At 24.8% G+C, this 14,001-nt stretch overlaps 2 protein-coding genes across 2 annotated transcripts; one reads left to right on the forward strand and one right to left on the reverse strand.

Annotated features, from left to right (window-relative positions):
- Positions 1-1,894: 1,894 nt before the first annotated feature.
- On the reverse strand, positions 1,895-8,880 carry LOC132934231 (zinc finger CCHC domain-containing protein 8 homolog). Its single transcript, XM_061000512.1, has 8 exons — positions 8,472-8,880; positions 7,857-8,154; positions 5,774-5,982; positions 5,327-5,556; positions 4,690-4,808; positions 4,351-4,507; positions 3,009-3,136; positions 1,895-2,740 (listed from the first exon to the last, which is right to left on the reverse strand). Exons 2-8 carry the CDS (start codon positions 8,130-8,132, stop codon positions 2,381-2,383), a joined length of 1,479 nt encoding a protein of 492 aa, XP_060856495.1. The 5' UTR covers positions 8,133-8,154; positions 8,472-8,880; the 3' UTR covers positions 1,895-2,380.
- Positions 8,881-9,045: 165 nt separating this feature from the next.
- LOC132934233 (protein C10) lies at positions 9,046-12,881 on the forward strand. Its single transcript, XM_061000515.1, has 3 exons — positions 9,046-9,383; positions 10,154-10,330; positions 12,359-12,881. Exons 1-3 carry the CDS (start codon positions 9,344-9,346, stop codon positions 12,490-12,492), a joined length of 351 nt encoding a protein of 116 aa, XP_060856498.1. The 5' UTR covers positions 9,046-9,343; the 3' UTR covers positions 12,493-12,881.
- The last annotated feature ends 1,120 nt before the right edge of the window (positions 12,882-14,001 follow it).

Below are 14,001 nucleotides of genomic sequence, written 5' to 3' on the forward strand. Positions count from 1 at the left end.
TTATATTTTTTATTTACAATAATATATTGTTAAAATTAATGAAAATGGTGTGGCACATGTTTAAGCAATTATATCAATCACTACATTTTTAATTCAAATTTTTATTTTGCTGTTTAATTTTTTAATATATTGTTTAATTTACTTTACAACTTTAAGCAAAAGTTAATAGATTTTATTCGTTTAGTAAATGACCCAGGGCTTTACTATTTAAACAACCAAAAGATATTTATGTTTAACAAGTGTATACATTTTGTATACTATACATTAATTATAAAGTAAATCAAAAACTAATATAATTATAAGAATAAATAGTACAAATTATAATTAAAATAAAAAGCAGCCATTTATTAGTTTAATTTAAAAATCTTCACGATTATTATATTGAAAATGTTCAAATTCCTAAGTGATAAATCTTTTACCAGACTAACAGTTTAACCAATAACAATTAATAAAGCTGATTACATTTAGAAGAAAAAATGTTTCTTAAATTATATAGATTTAATACAATTACACTCGAGTGAGTATTAAACAAGATGAATGCATGTTCAGAAAAATATTTTATTTGAGAATTTAAAAACCATAAATTGATACTATTTGTTTTATTTGTGTGAAGTTTTGGGAAGAATAAATATTATTTTATTTGTGAAAAAATACACAATTTAAGTTGAAAGGTGAAGGTTAAAATTAAATATAAGTAAAATTTTGTAATTATAAATAAAAGTAATCAATGGGACAAATCAAGTGAAACACTTGTATATGTTTTGTATACAAAATGCTATTAATACCGGATGATTCATTTAACATTAGATACTCATTATTTAAAAAGTATTAATATTTCATTCAAATTTTTAGAATTAAGACAATTTTAATTTGATCTTTAAATGCAGAATATTTTTCTGAGTATTTTGATACATAAAAATCGGATTTAAGATGAGTAGTTTATGAGTAATAAGTATTTAAAGTTTTGACGAGTGGAGTAATGGACCAGCATTTAGCAGGGTACGTATAAGCTATAAATTTTAAACTGCTTGTCCTAAATTTGATTTATATGTATCAAAATCTCCTTTGGAATATGAAATTAAAACTGTATGTTCTCAATCAAAAAAGTAAAAACTTAAAAATGTTGATGAAAAAAATAAAAAAATATTAAAAAATGTATAGTTTTTTAACATGTTTTTTAACAAATAGAAACCATGTAAACATTTTTTTTTTTTCAAGAAAATTTATACTTTTTGAAATAATGAGTGTTTAATGAAAAGGCATACCTAAAATTAATTACAAGTTGCAACATATTTATTTACAATTGAATATAAATCAAATATAAAGACAAATTTTGTTAGTTCAGAAATTCTTGTTTTTAATGACATACTAGATTGTAAACAAATGTTTATTTCCATTGAGTATCTATAACCAAATTTTACCACAGTTCAAAAACAAACAAAATTGTGTAAGGAAAAAATAAACATTTGTTATTCAAATTTAATTATTTTTCATTAAAATAAGGTCGATTTTAGATTTATAACATCTGGTTGTTCATGTTGATATTTATTTTCATTATTGCAAAATTTTAACAAAATAACTAATGAATTCAATCGTCTAAATCGTCAATCTAATACAGTTACAATTTACAGACCATGTCTATTGATAATAGAAATATGAATTCCAAAAATGTTTACTATGTTTATACTTATGATAATTTATTAGGTTACTAATTAACAGAAAAGTAAAATAACAATATTATTATTTATGGTTTTAATAGAAAAACTGAGGTATTCAATTTTGATATGCTCTTTAAGACATAAAATTAGAAATAACTTAATTTACATTTGGCTATTACTGGAAAGAGTAATATAAAGTTATAAATTAGACATTGCAAAGGACATTTTTTTTATAATTATATAGTAGTTTAGGGTTAGTAGACATTAATTAGTTAGTTATTAATATTTTACTGTATTAAACAAAATATAACAAGAAGTAATACACATTGTGTCATCACTTAACTTATGTTTTAATATTATTAAGTTGTATGTCAATATATTAGATAACTATACTAGAATTTATTGTAGGTAAACAAACACAAACAATAAGTATATATTATATTCTGGTCTCAAAAAGATAGTTGAATAATGATGCATTTTTTTTATATTTTTCATGAATATAATATTATTATAAGCTGATAATAAATATTGTTAAATACACATATACAAAACAAAACTGTTTTTGAAATTTAAGTTATAAAATTAAGGATTTTCTGTCATTAACAGTTCACAGTCATGGAATATGTTTTTGTTTTATACTATTCATGTTGATGTAATTAAAATATAATTGACAAAATATTTTTGTTTAAATAAATTTGGAAGTAAATTGTCTTAATACCTACTCATAATAAATCCTTAATTGTCTTGCGCACATCCTTCAATATTTCTTTTAACTTTTTAAATGTCCCTACAGCATTTGGTAAGTTATCATGTTCTACCATATCAGACATTCCTTTAGCAAAATGTTCATGTGCTGGTCGATTTCCATATGAAGAAAAGTTTTTGAGGACCGGAGTGCCTAGTGTTTCAGATTTCACATCACCGAATTTCCTTTTTAATGTTGGTGTCACGACTAATTCATTGTCCATCGTTTTTGAATTGGAGACATTTGATTGAGAATCATTTTGAGTATCTGCACTACTCTCAAACGACATTGATACATTTTTCACATCAATTCCTGGCACTATTGCATTAGAAAGACACTGAAAAATACAATTTTATATTAACAAATTAGTTAAATCACATTTTCTACTAATTATCACAATAAATACAATTTACAAGAATAGAATATAAAGTAAAATAACAATGTTTTTTTATTTTAAATAAATAAATTACCTAAATAAAATTTACTAAGTCCCAATTATATTTTGCTTTGCCTCAATATAATAAAATGTAGCCTTGATTTAATGAACTATAATTATTATTTGAACAATCCTAACTTCAACACACTAAAATTCTAATAAGTCTTACCTCTTCATCATTGTTGTCAGATCTATCTTCATCTTCAGTAATTTCTCCATCTTCGGGTGATGAGGGTGGTTTATCCTTTAATTCTTTTTTGGTTTTTAAATTCATGGTGTTTCCTTCAACTGAGCTTTCTAAATTATTTAAATATATTTATATTTTAAAAATTATAAAGTAGTTTACATAATTTGGTAAAATAAACATAAATATAATATAGTATGTGTGTAGTATATGATAGCCATTTGTGTAAGGAAATCAATGATTTACAACCAGTGCTAGTCTATTTTGTGTTAAACTACTCCTATCAAATTGGGATATGCGTTTTATTACTACTCCTCACTGTATATGGCAAGTAAAATATTCTATATTAGCCATTAATTGTATATACTACAAGACCATTATATATAATATATAAACTAAAGTTTTATTTAGTTTCAAAAGCATGGAATGTTATGATTCTAGAATTATTGTTATTTTTTTCAGTGAACACTTTTTAAACATTTTCAAGCAATTTCAGAAATAAATCAAGTTTAGTTGAGACTAAAAAGAGTTATTTTTATTTAATACCTGTACTGTAAAATAAAATACAGAAAAGTATTGAATAAATGAAGAATTTGAAAGCGTAACTATAAGAACCATTTAAAGTAAATTTTTGAATACAATGTTTTGTTATTTTTTTCAAGTTTAATATTAATACACAAATGTAACTCTACCGGTTTTAGGTAGAAATTTAGTATCAACCTATTTAAATTGTTTATTTATTTAACAAGAATAAAATATAAATATTATAATATTCTGGTTAATATGTAATTCAATTAGATTAATTAAATAACAATACTGAGACTTAAATACCCATAAAACACTTGAAATTTAATTTAGTCAAGTAAAAATAATACCAAAAAAAAACTTATAAATACCGATATATAATTGTTTTTAAAAAAATAAAACGTTGTAGATGTCAGTGCAATATTTATTTTCTCCCTCAGACCCACACACAATATAAATAGAGCGCATTCATGTAAAATACTTTTTACTTGACCTTAAAATGACTTACTACAAATATTATACAAAGCAATATTATTGAGGGTTAGACACATCGGTTTTACATTTTTTTATTTTACTTTAAATAATAAAAATAAAATTGTAAATTTAAATAGATATTAAATTGTTTTGGATCATATTTTGAAAAATCGATATGTCATACCATATCATTGTCTTTATTTTTTGTAATGGGTGATTGTACTCTAAGACTACTCAAAAAAAATAATTTTGAATGTGTGCTGTCCATGTTGTGTATGGGACACAGAGATAAAACAGTCAGTGCACCGACATCCCCATTAATCATTACCATTAGAGATAGATGCAAATGTTGTGTCTTGACTTTGACTACTAGCTCCAGACAATGCAGTACCATTTTTACCAATTGGGCCAACTTTTAATCTTTCATACATATTTTTGAGGTTTTGATCTGGATTATATTCAGGACAACCAAATTTTTTCCCTTCCTAAAACAATAATTCAAATATTACACAACACAAAGTGCCAAAAAATGTTTAAGATAAATAAATTTGATCATTTAAAATATCTAAAAAAAAAAATAAAACATTTAACTAATTAAGTCACGATTTTCTAAATGTTACATTTTACTTAATTATTTATCACATTACAACTTGTTAAAAAAATTTACGTCAACAATATCTGGTGGACAAGGAGCGTTAAATCCAGGATATTCATGTAATTTTCTTTCATTGATATTACAATGGAAGTAATCATTTATTCCATTTTCTCTGCCGGGAAGAGGTAAACCTAAAAAAAAAACCAATATTAATGTTTTATTCAAATATTACAACAATATAATAACAATCAAATTTGACTGATAATTTCAAATTAATAATGGAATCACAGATTATATAAAATCAGATAAGTAGTGCACTTAGTAGATATAAATATAAAAATATAAAAATCTTTTTAGTGCCTTGTACGAGTATGATAGGACAGGAAAAATGTATTTCTAATTAAAATTATTTGACTCAATCTAACTTATTCGTGGTTACCAATAATTTCACCGATATAATTGGTATACAGTATACACTTATTTAAAATGTATATATGCTGACAATGTGGATTTATACCTCTCTGAGCTCGACCAATCAGATCTGATATTTTAAAGTATTTTTAAATGCAGTTCCATCAAATTTTATATAATATTTATTAAAATTAAATATGTTTAATTGTTAGTTTAAAAATTTTAAATATTCACCATTTCTATGAAGGATAAATAATAATTTGAATACTATTATTAAGTAAAAGACACTTATAATTACATTCATTGGGTGTAGTAAATATTGATATCCCGGAATATTCTTCTCTAGCTTCTTCAAGCCATCCACTAGGATAACCATGCTCTCGCATTCTATAAATATGTACTGGGAGTCCATTTTTAGGAACACCCAATGCTTTTAACAAATCATCACTTAATTTACCAGGTGTTAAATCGCTCCATAAAGTTTTAGTCCCTGCTACAAAGTATCGTACATTCTTATGACTGTTAAATCTAAATTACAATAACAAATTTAATCAATAATTAGTTTATTATTCTAAGTTTAAAGACAAAGTACAATTGATTTTTGTCAACCAATATTCTTGTCAATCTACACTTAATAATCTAATAAAATATATATTTGATTAATCAATTATATTATCAAATCTCATTTTCTGACGTATAAACACAACATAAAACTAGATAACTTTTAGATTTTTTTTATAGTTACCGATTTTTATAGTTTCTACCAGCAGAATTTGATTGATATTGTTGATTTTTTTGATTAAGAAAAGCCTGTCGGTTTTTTGAAATTTTCCATTGAACTCTGGGTTCTGGACAACTATGCAATGAATGCTTTAGAGAATTGCAATTCCAACATGAATTTTGTCTTTGTGGCACAAAATTATTTTTTCCATATTTGTTTTTATTTGGTGATGTCTATAACAAAAAAATATGTTTTTTGAAATAAGTAGAATTTTATAATATCTTTATTTTATTATATTGAATGATTATATTTTTGTATTTAAAATAAGATATAAAATATAGATATTATACCGACAAAAAAGTAAAATATATTAATGTTACCAAAAACTGAATTGGGTACTATTATCCTAGAATTGTAATTTCAATTATTATTAAAAATGAATAAGTATATTCCAAATATTATTAAATTCTTAGGGTAGCAATAAATGATATCGATTGATTTAACAAAGATGTGACTTTTTTTCAAGGTACAAAATAATTTGTTTGGAAGCCGTGAGTTCCTTAATTTTATAATTGATTTTTTGAATAATTTTGTGACTAACCAACTAAAAAAACATATTTTTGCGTGCCTTGAAAATTTGGCCATTGTCACAATGTATAATAATAATAATAATATTGGATATATTATGTACTATTAAAATATGTATAATGATAATAAACAAGACAAATATGCTATAGTATTATAAAAATGTATACTGAGCTTCTGCTGTACTACAGTGTGAATATATTACTTATAAACTACGTGATATAGTGTGCTTTTTTTATAATTCGATCAGATCTAATAAAAATACTACTTTAAATTTCAACAAAACTAATTATGTTTTATTGTTTTGTTATGTAATTCGAAAACTAAAAACTATATGGACTTGAAACCTTCTCTTAATATTCATATTAGGATTTTCTAGACATGATTTACCTTTCAAAATATTTTGGGTCATTTTGTGCTATTTATAAATATTTGATATTTTCCACTTTTTTTTCAATCTATTCATGATAATATTTTTGTATGTCGGTAAAAAACATTGAAAATGTAAGACAAGGTACCTCATAACTTGTAAAAATTACAAAAATATGTAATAATTTTGAAGTTTAAAATTTCATACAGGATTAAAAAAAAAAAGGCCACGTCATTTTTATGAACTATGAACAATTGAAGTTTATATATTGACGACATTGGTGTATTCAGACAGTAATAACGATATCTCGTCAAAATATTTTTGCTATTTTGTTTTAATTCAAAAAACTTTAATTGTAGGAACAAGAAAATTCCTCTATTATTTATTTATAATTTTCTAAGCATAATGACATTTTGATAATACATATTTAGATAAATATATTTAACTCTGTCAAACATCTGGTAAATGTTATATATATAATATATAACAAGTTGTTCTTATAGTAATTAAAATATTGAAAATATGTAATCACAATTTTGTAAGCATTTGCAATTTAAATGTTGACAACATTTGTCAAAATCATGACAATTCGCATCTTATTTTATAGTTAAAAATGTATAAAATTTCCAATTTGTATAGGTAAAGCTTGATTAAATTTAATATAAAGCTCCTCATAAGCAGTTCTTACTGAAACTGAAGTATCTAAAAAATATAATGCACGCATAACCAAAATTGATTAAGAGGATGTCAGCACACTGTTTGTTTTCTCTGTGGCCAACGCACAACTAAGACAAAATGGATTTACACATAATAATTTTTTTTTAATCTTAGAGTAAAATCTCCCATTACAAAAATTATAGAGAACAATATTTTTGAAGATATGACATAACAGTTTTTCTAAATATTGTCTAAAAACAATTTTAATTTACAAGCACGTGTTTACTATGAGCCGTTATACTGCATTCATTCCAAAATATTATGATAATTGAAAATGTAAACCAAGTTATTATCTAAAAGTTATATTAAATCTAAAATTCATTTGACTTTAACAACCTACTATAGTTACCTAATAAAAATACTATAAATTACCTTTATATAATTGAAATATGACCCATGTAAATATAAGCCCGTGTTAAAATATATTTTAATTACCTCGTATTGTATTGAACGATTTAGTCTAAAGTTTTTAGTTTTGTCTATAACAAATAAAGGTTCGGTTGTTTCTTTTGGTTCTAAATCATTAGTTTTTGGATAATAATCTTGTCCTGATTCATCTTTTGGTCTATAATCACTGTATAGTTCTGAATGATCATACGGTCTTGGGAAGTCATATTGTTCTGTACCACTGTATCCTGGCTGTAGCTTAAAATCTTCAAAGCCTTCATTTGTAGTATATTCACATTCCATGGTCCCATCGTTTGCATTCATAATGAATTTTGATAGAATACCACTATAACAAATACAAGGTATCATATATGCGAATTAGAGTATCAAATTGGTATATTGTATATTAATTTGTGAAGGTATCATATCAGACAAGTACTTTTGTTACAATACTATATTTTACAAATATCAACAGGGAATAATATGCTAAATCATCGCACAAATCACAATGCATACATACATTGAAGTGCTCAGGACTAAAATGTATTGTTGTATATTGGACACTACGTGTGAAATTGATACAGTGTTGAGTGTTGTAAGTCTCAAGATGTAACTACGAAAAACATTGACGAAAAAAACATTAATCCCATCCCAAACACTTACCATCAAAATATTAAACAAACAGCACTCAGTGATCCGACTGGATTTAATATCCCAACCGTCTGGATTGGACGTCCCAGTTATGAAATATTTAATTATATTATTGCTGTTACAACATTACCGATGAAGAAATAACACGATGTCCATGTTAATTAATAATTAAAAATCAACGCCACGATAGACAAACGAGATGTGTAGATATAACATAATATTATGTGCATCTTAAATCGTGGTTATCACTGGCGAAAAGCGGCGACTGGGCCGCCATGATATCACGACAACAACAACAACAGCAAGAACACCTCGGGTCGGACTGTTCTAATCCTACAATATTATTTGTTACTAAAAAAAATTCGGTAAATTATACATTTTCAACACAATTTTTTCAAACACTTAGGTATCGTTGGCTTTTTGAAGTCCGTTCGTGCCGATGCCACAAACGACGAATTTATGTCTTAAGACATGTATAATATATTTTAATTTTTTCTGTGCCTGGTTTCGGTGCTATCTAGCGGTGATTAATATTAACTAGTTTTATCAAATTGTTCATCAATTATTTAGCTTTAGAATAATAATATTTTAAATTAATTTTTTTTGACTATCATATTCATGTCTAAAATCCGAAGTCGGGTGACATACAGACGTACAGTGGATACAAACTTGTACCTCAAGTTTCCATTGCATAGATAACTTCGGGCAGACTTACACATACAAACACTACACGTCATAATATATTTTATAAACAATATTTATTTTTATAAGTATTCATATTTTTTTCAAAATAAATTAAATAATCTAGAAGGTTTTCCTTACAATAATTGAAGTTGTTGGACGTGTTTGGCTAATTTCTGATTTTTGCCTTCAAAGAAATAATAATGACAACGTCTATACAGTTTGATTCAAATACTATGAGAGGTACCTAATAAATTATTACCTATGTAGCTTACATTGTTAAAAATTAGTAAAGTTTTAATTACCTAAATTTTTTTCTTATGGAAACAAACACAAATAATCTATAATTTTTTTTCAAATTGCATATAAATTATATAGGTAGATGTCATTCATTTTTACAGGTTAATTTACCCTGTTTGAACACACAGACATGTAGACATTTGATTATATACCAGAATTAATAACCAAAAACCCAAGGCAATTTTACACACTTTGAATTGCCTAAAAATTAATAAAGCCTTTTAATTTACTTATTATGTAGAATATAGCTTAAAGGCTTATTGACTATTCTCCTAATTTAATTATTGAGGTTAAACAATACCTATACATACAATTTAATACAGTTCTCAACCTTTTTATATCCCATTAGGTAAAATCAACAAAATTTTAAATGTTCATGTAAGACTTGAAGCCTTGAAATTAGGGAAACGTATAGGTATCCTAACCTAACCTAACCTAAACGTATAGGTATATTGTTTGATACTTATAATAATTTAAATTTTTTCTTAAATGTCGCGTACCATTATTTGAAAATCACTGATTTAATATAAACATTGAAGAATTTATATAAATTGTTAACACATTCATAAATACCTAAATAAACATTTGAATTTAATAACCAATATTTTAGATTTACCTAATTTTTTTATTTAGTTTAATTTAGACTTATATAGTCAATTATATTATGTTTGTATAATTTTGATACTTTTTTAATTGTCTTTTAAACATTTTAGTTATTTTGGCTGAGATTCTGGAATCTCTTACAACCTGTGAAAATGCGTTGAATTTAGAAGATGCTAAGAGTAAAGCTGGTAATGATATGCTAAAAGTTATGCAATATGTTTATCCTATAGTTGTTAGCACTCAGATGGATGTAATAAAAAAATATGGACTTCCTGAAGGACGAGAAGGTAAATAAAAATAATTATGAACAGTGTACACCATACCTCTAATCATGGGCAGATAGGGCTACCCAATGGGCCCCACTCCGTATTGGGGCAATGGGGCCCTTTTATATTGTTTGATGTAATGACTCCTTGACTACTTTTTTTTAAGTATGTGTCCTTATAAAAATTTCCTGGTAGAACAAAAATGGCCATCTGCACATGCCTCTAATGTCATAAACTTATTACAATTTTGTGAACTACAGTTTTTCAAATAACTAATAATATGTTATGCTATGTAACTTTAATGTTTTATTACTCTATTAGGGTAGTGCTGTATTACACTATAACTAACAAATATAAAATTTATTGTCATTGAGAAATGATATTAAAGTATTATCATAGGGTGTGTACTTATAAATTTAACTACCCCCAAACAAATTATTTAATATTTTTTTTGTTTCTATTCAAATTTGTAAAAAGTTGTACTAACTAGTATATAATTTTTATTTTCTGTTCCCTCGCTTACAAAAATTATGTATATGTCGTAGGCATAAAGTCAAATCAGGCATTTTATTAAATGCCTAGACATATAGTCAAAGAATTTAATGTTTATGCAATTTCACTATCGGCCTAGACATTTAGTTAAATGCCTAGTCATTTAACTAAATGTCTATTGCATGTCAGCAAATAATAAAAAAAACCTTTTGTGTTATTTTAAAAATTTAATTATATTTTCTATCAGTTTTGTATTGCTATTTTATATATAAAACAGCTATGTATTATTTATTAATCTGAAAAACACGTTGGTATATGAAATAATATGTTTCATTTCATGTTCATTATTACTATTGTTTTAAAAATGAAATCATAAATATATACATGTAATCACTAATTAAATGTGATAGACGTAGATGATAGTACGAGTATATTGTATACCCTATAGTCAGTATAGAACGAGTAGTGAGTACTATATATTCTTATTAAATAAAAATAAAAGTTCTGTTGGTTTTTACCTTGGTTGTATGAGAACCATATCTATATTGAGTACTGTGGGACAAATTATAATCTTATCAATTATAACGACAAAAATATGACGTTACGGAAAAAGATGCAGAACATGCGATTGAATTGTACAATAATTTAGTTTAGTACGTGTATTATGTTTACGTAAATCGTATGTAGTGTAATCGTGATTGCATGTAATATTGTACAATATAATTACATTGTAATATAAAAAGAATTATTGTACAAATTTTGATTGTTTTTATTTGTATTTTAAAATATAATATAATGTCACACTGTGAATTGTTTTATGAAAAATTAATATTAATTTACGACAACATAAACTTCTTAAACATAAAATTCTTTGACTATATGCTTAGGCATTTAATAAAATGCCTGATTTGACTATATGCCTACGACATATACGCCACTAACCTCAACCTAACCTAATGTATTATAATAAACGTTAATTGTTTTTTGTATGGCAATGACGTCGCTGCCAGATCTGTTTAAGAATTACATTGACAGCGCTGCAATCGCTTATTAATTATTTTTCAATTAATACATATTACAACATTTACACAACATTTATAACAATTTATAAAAAAAAAATCTTAACTTCAATTTATTATTTGATTTCTGTACACTCTGGATGCCAAGGACTACTTTCCATAGCGATTGCTACTTGCTAGTATATATATGTAAATCCGTGAAAGGCTGAATGTATACAGCATTAGTTGTTTTTTTAATTGTCATAAGACATATTTATACCCATTCACACACATAAAGAGTATACTTAAAATTAACAAATAATTTTATCAATATTAATCAAATTTTTAGCCACCCTCACTTATTTTAAACCACTACAACAGCTCAACCTCAAAGTAAAACTAAATTTCAATAAGAAGATTGATATACTGGATGGCTTACAACAAACAAAATATTATTTTATTTTTAACATGGTTCTTAGTGTTTTATTCACTATTATTTTATTTTACATATATGTTTATCTTGAATTAAAAATAGATTAATTAATTAATTTCCTTCTAGGAATAATAAAGTTTACCAGAAGTGTAGTGGCATTTGAAAAAGATGATAGAGTAGTAGCTGATCTTCACCGCCAGATACGATCATTTTATTTACCACCAGTCAATGTTTCAAGTGCTGTGACTTCACATGTGTAGATTAATTATTTTAATTATAAGAAAAACTATACGAACGTTAAAATAAACTATTGAATATGTTATAATAAAAATATTTAAAAGCTTTTAATAATTTAATTTTTTTCTCTTATTAATAACTTAAATGTATGATTAAATTGTTATAACATAAATTCTACTTAGTTTAAATTTCTAAATTAAGTATTAGAATTGACTAATAAAGTAATAACTAATATCCATTAAAATGTATTATACATTTAAAAGATAACATACACTTTATATGGTTTTTTTTTTTTTTTAATGTACCTATTGTTTTATTTTAATTATCTATATTGATTATTAGTTGTGTTATATACAATATACATTTATATTTTTTATACTATTTACAATATATATGAACAATTTTTGGTAAATTATTTTGTTTTTCTCTCATGTAAAATATTGATGTGTTGTGATGGTATATTGTAAATCAATGATAAATCATAAAGTCCCTGGCTGACACCATTTTTCAAATTTATTGACAATTGTCTGTAGTTTTTTTTTACAATTTGTGAAGCTATATTGTAGTTTAAAATATTAAGAAGATGTCAGCGCACTATTTGTGCCACGTCTCTCTCTGTCCCACGCACAACATAGCAAAATGCATTAACGCAGAATCAGTTTTTCTGTTTTTATGTAATCTTAGTGTAAAATCACCCATAACAAAAAAGATAGAAAATAATATTTTTGGGTGATTGACATCGATTTTAAATTTTATTGTTATTTAACTTTGTATTCGATTTTAAGATAAACAAAAAAAATTTTGTAAATTTAAATTATCTTTAATTTGTTTTGAGACAATATTTAAACAAATTGATATGTAATTTCCTCATGAATATTATTCTCTATCTTTTTTTTTAATAAGTGATTTTACTCTAAGATTACTTAAAAAGATAGATAAAATGATTCTGCATAAATGCGTTTTGTCTATATTGCGCGTGTGCCAGAGAGAGAAAACAAATAGTGCACTGACATCCTCTTAACACCTTTCATAACCGCGGTATGTCATAATAATAAATGTGCAAGTATTAGGTGATAAATAATATCAAGGGAACCATTGGAATCACTGTAAATCAAATCTAAATTTTATTTCCTATTTTTAATATTCTACGCACATTTTTGAGCATTCTGCCCGAAATTGAAGTATAAAAAAATTGTTTTCATTATTCATTGTAAAACAGTATTACATTGGTTATGTATTTTTTTCAAGGTTTAATCATAATTTAATTACAATAATAAAAGTTTATATTAGTTAATGTTTGTTTTATTAAGTATAAATAAGTAGTATTGTATCCACAAAATTTATACAGCAGGCAACATTATAATTTATAATTAATTTTATATTACTAAGGTACTAGTTATTACTATGGATGTATACTTCAATTCATATTCTATATTAATTATAATAAAATATTTTAAGTATGAAAAATTTGATAACTGATAAAATAATTTTACGATTTAAATTATTACCCATTGCGACAATTTTATTTTACA

Source organism: Metopolophium dirhodum, chromosome 1 (assembly GCF_019925205.1).
Source record: "Metopolophium dirhodum isolate CAU chromosome 1, ASM1992520v1, whole genome shotgun sequence".
NCBI classification, from domain to species: domain Eukaryota; kingdom Metazoa; phylum Arthropoda; class Insecta; order Hemiptera; family Aphididae; genus Metopolophium; species Metopolophium dirhodum.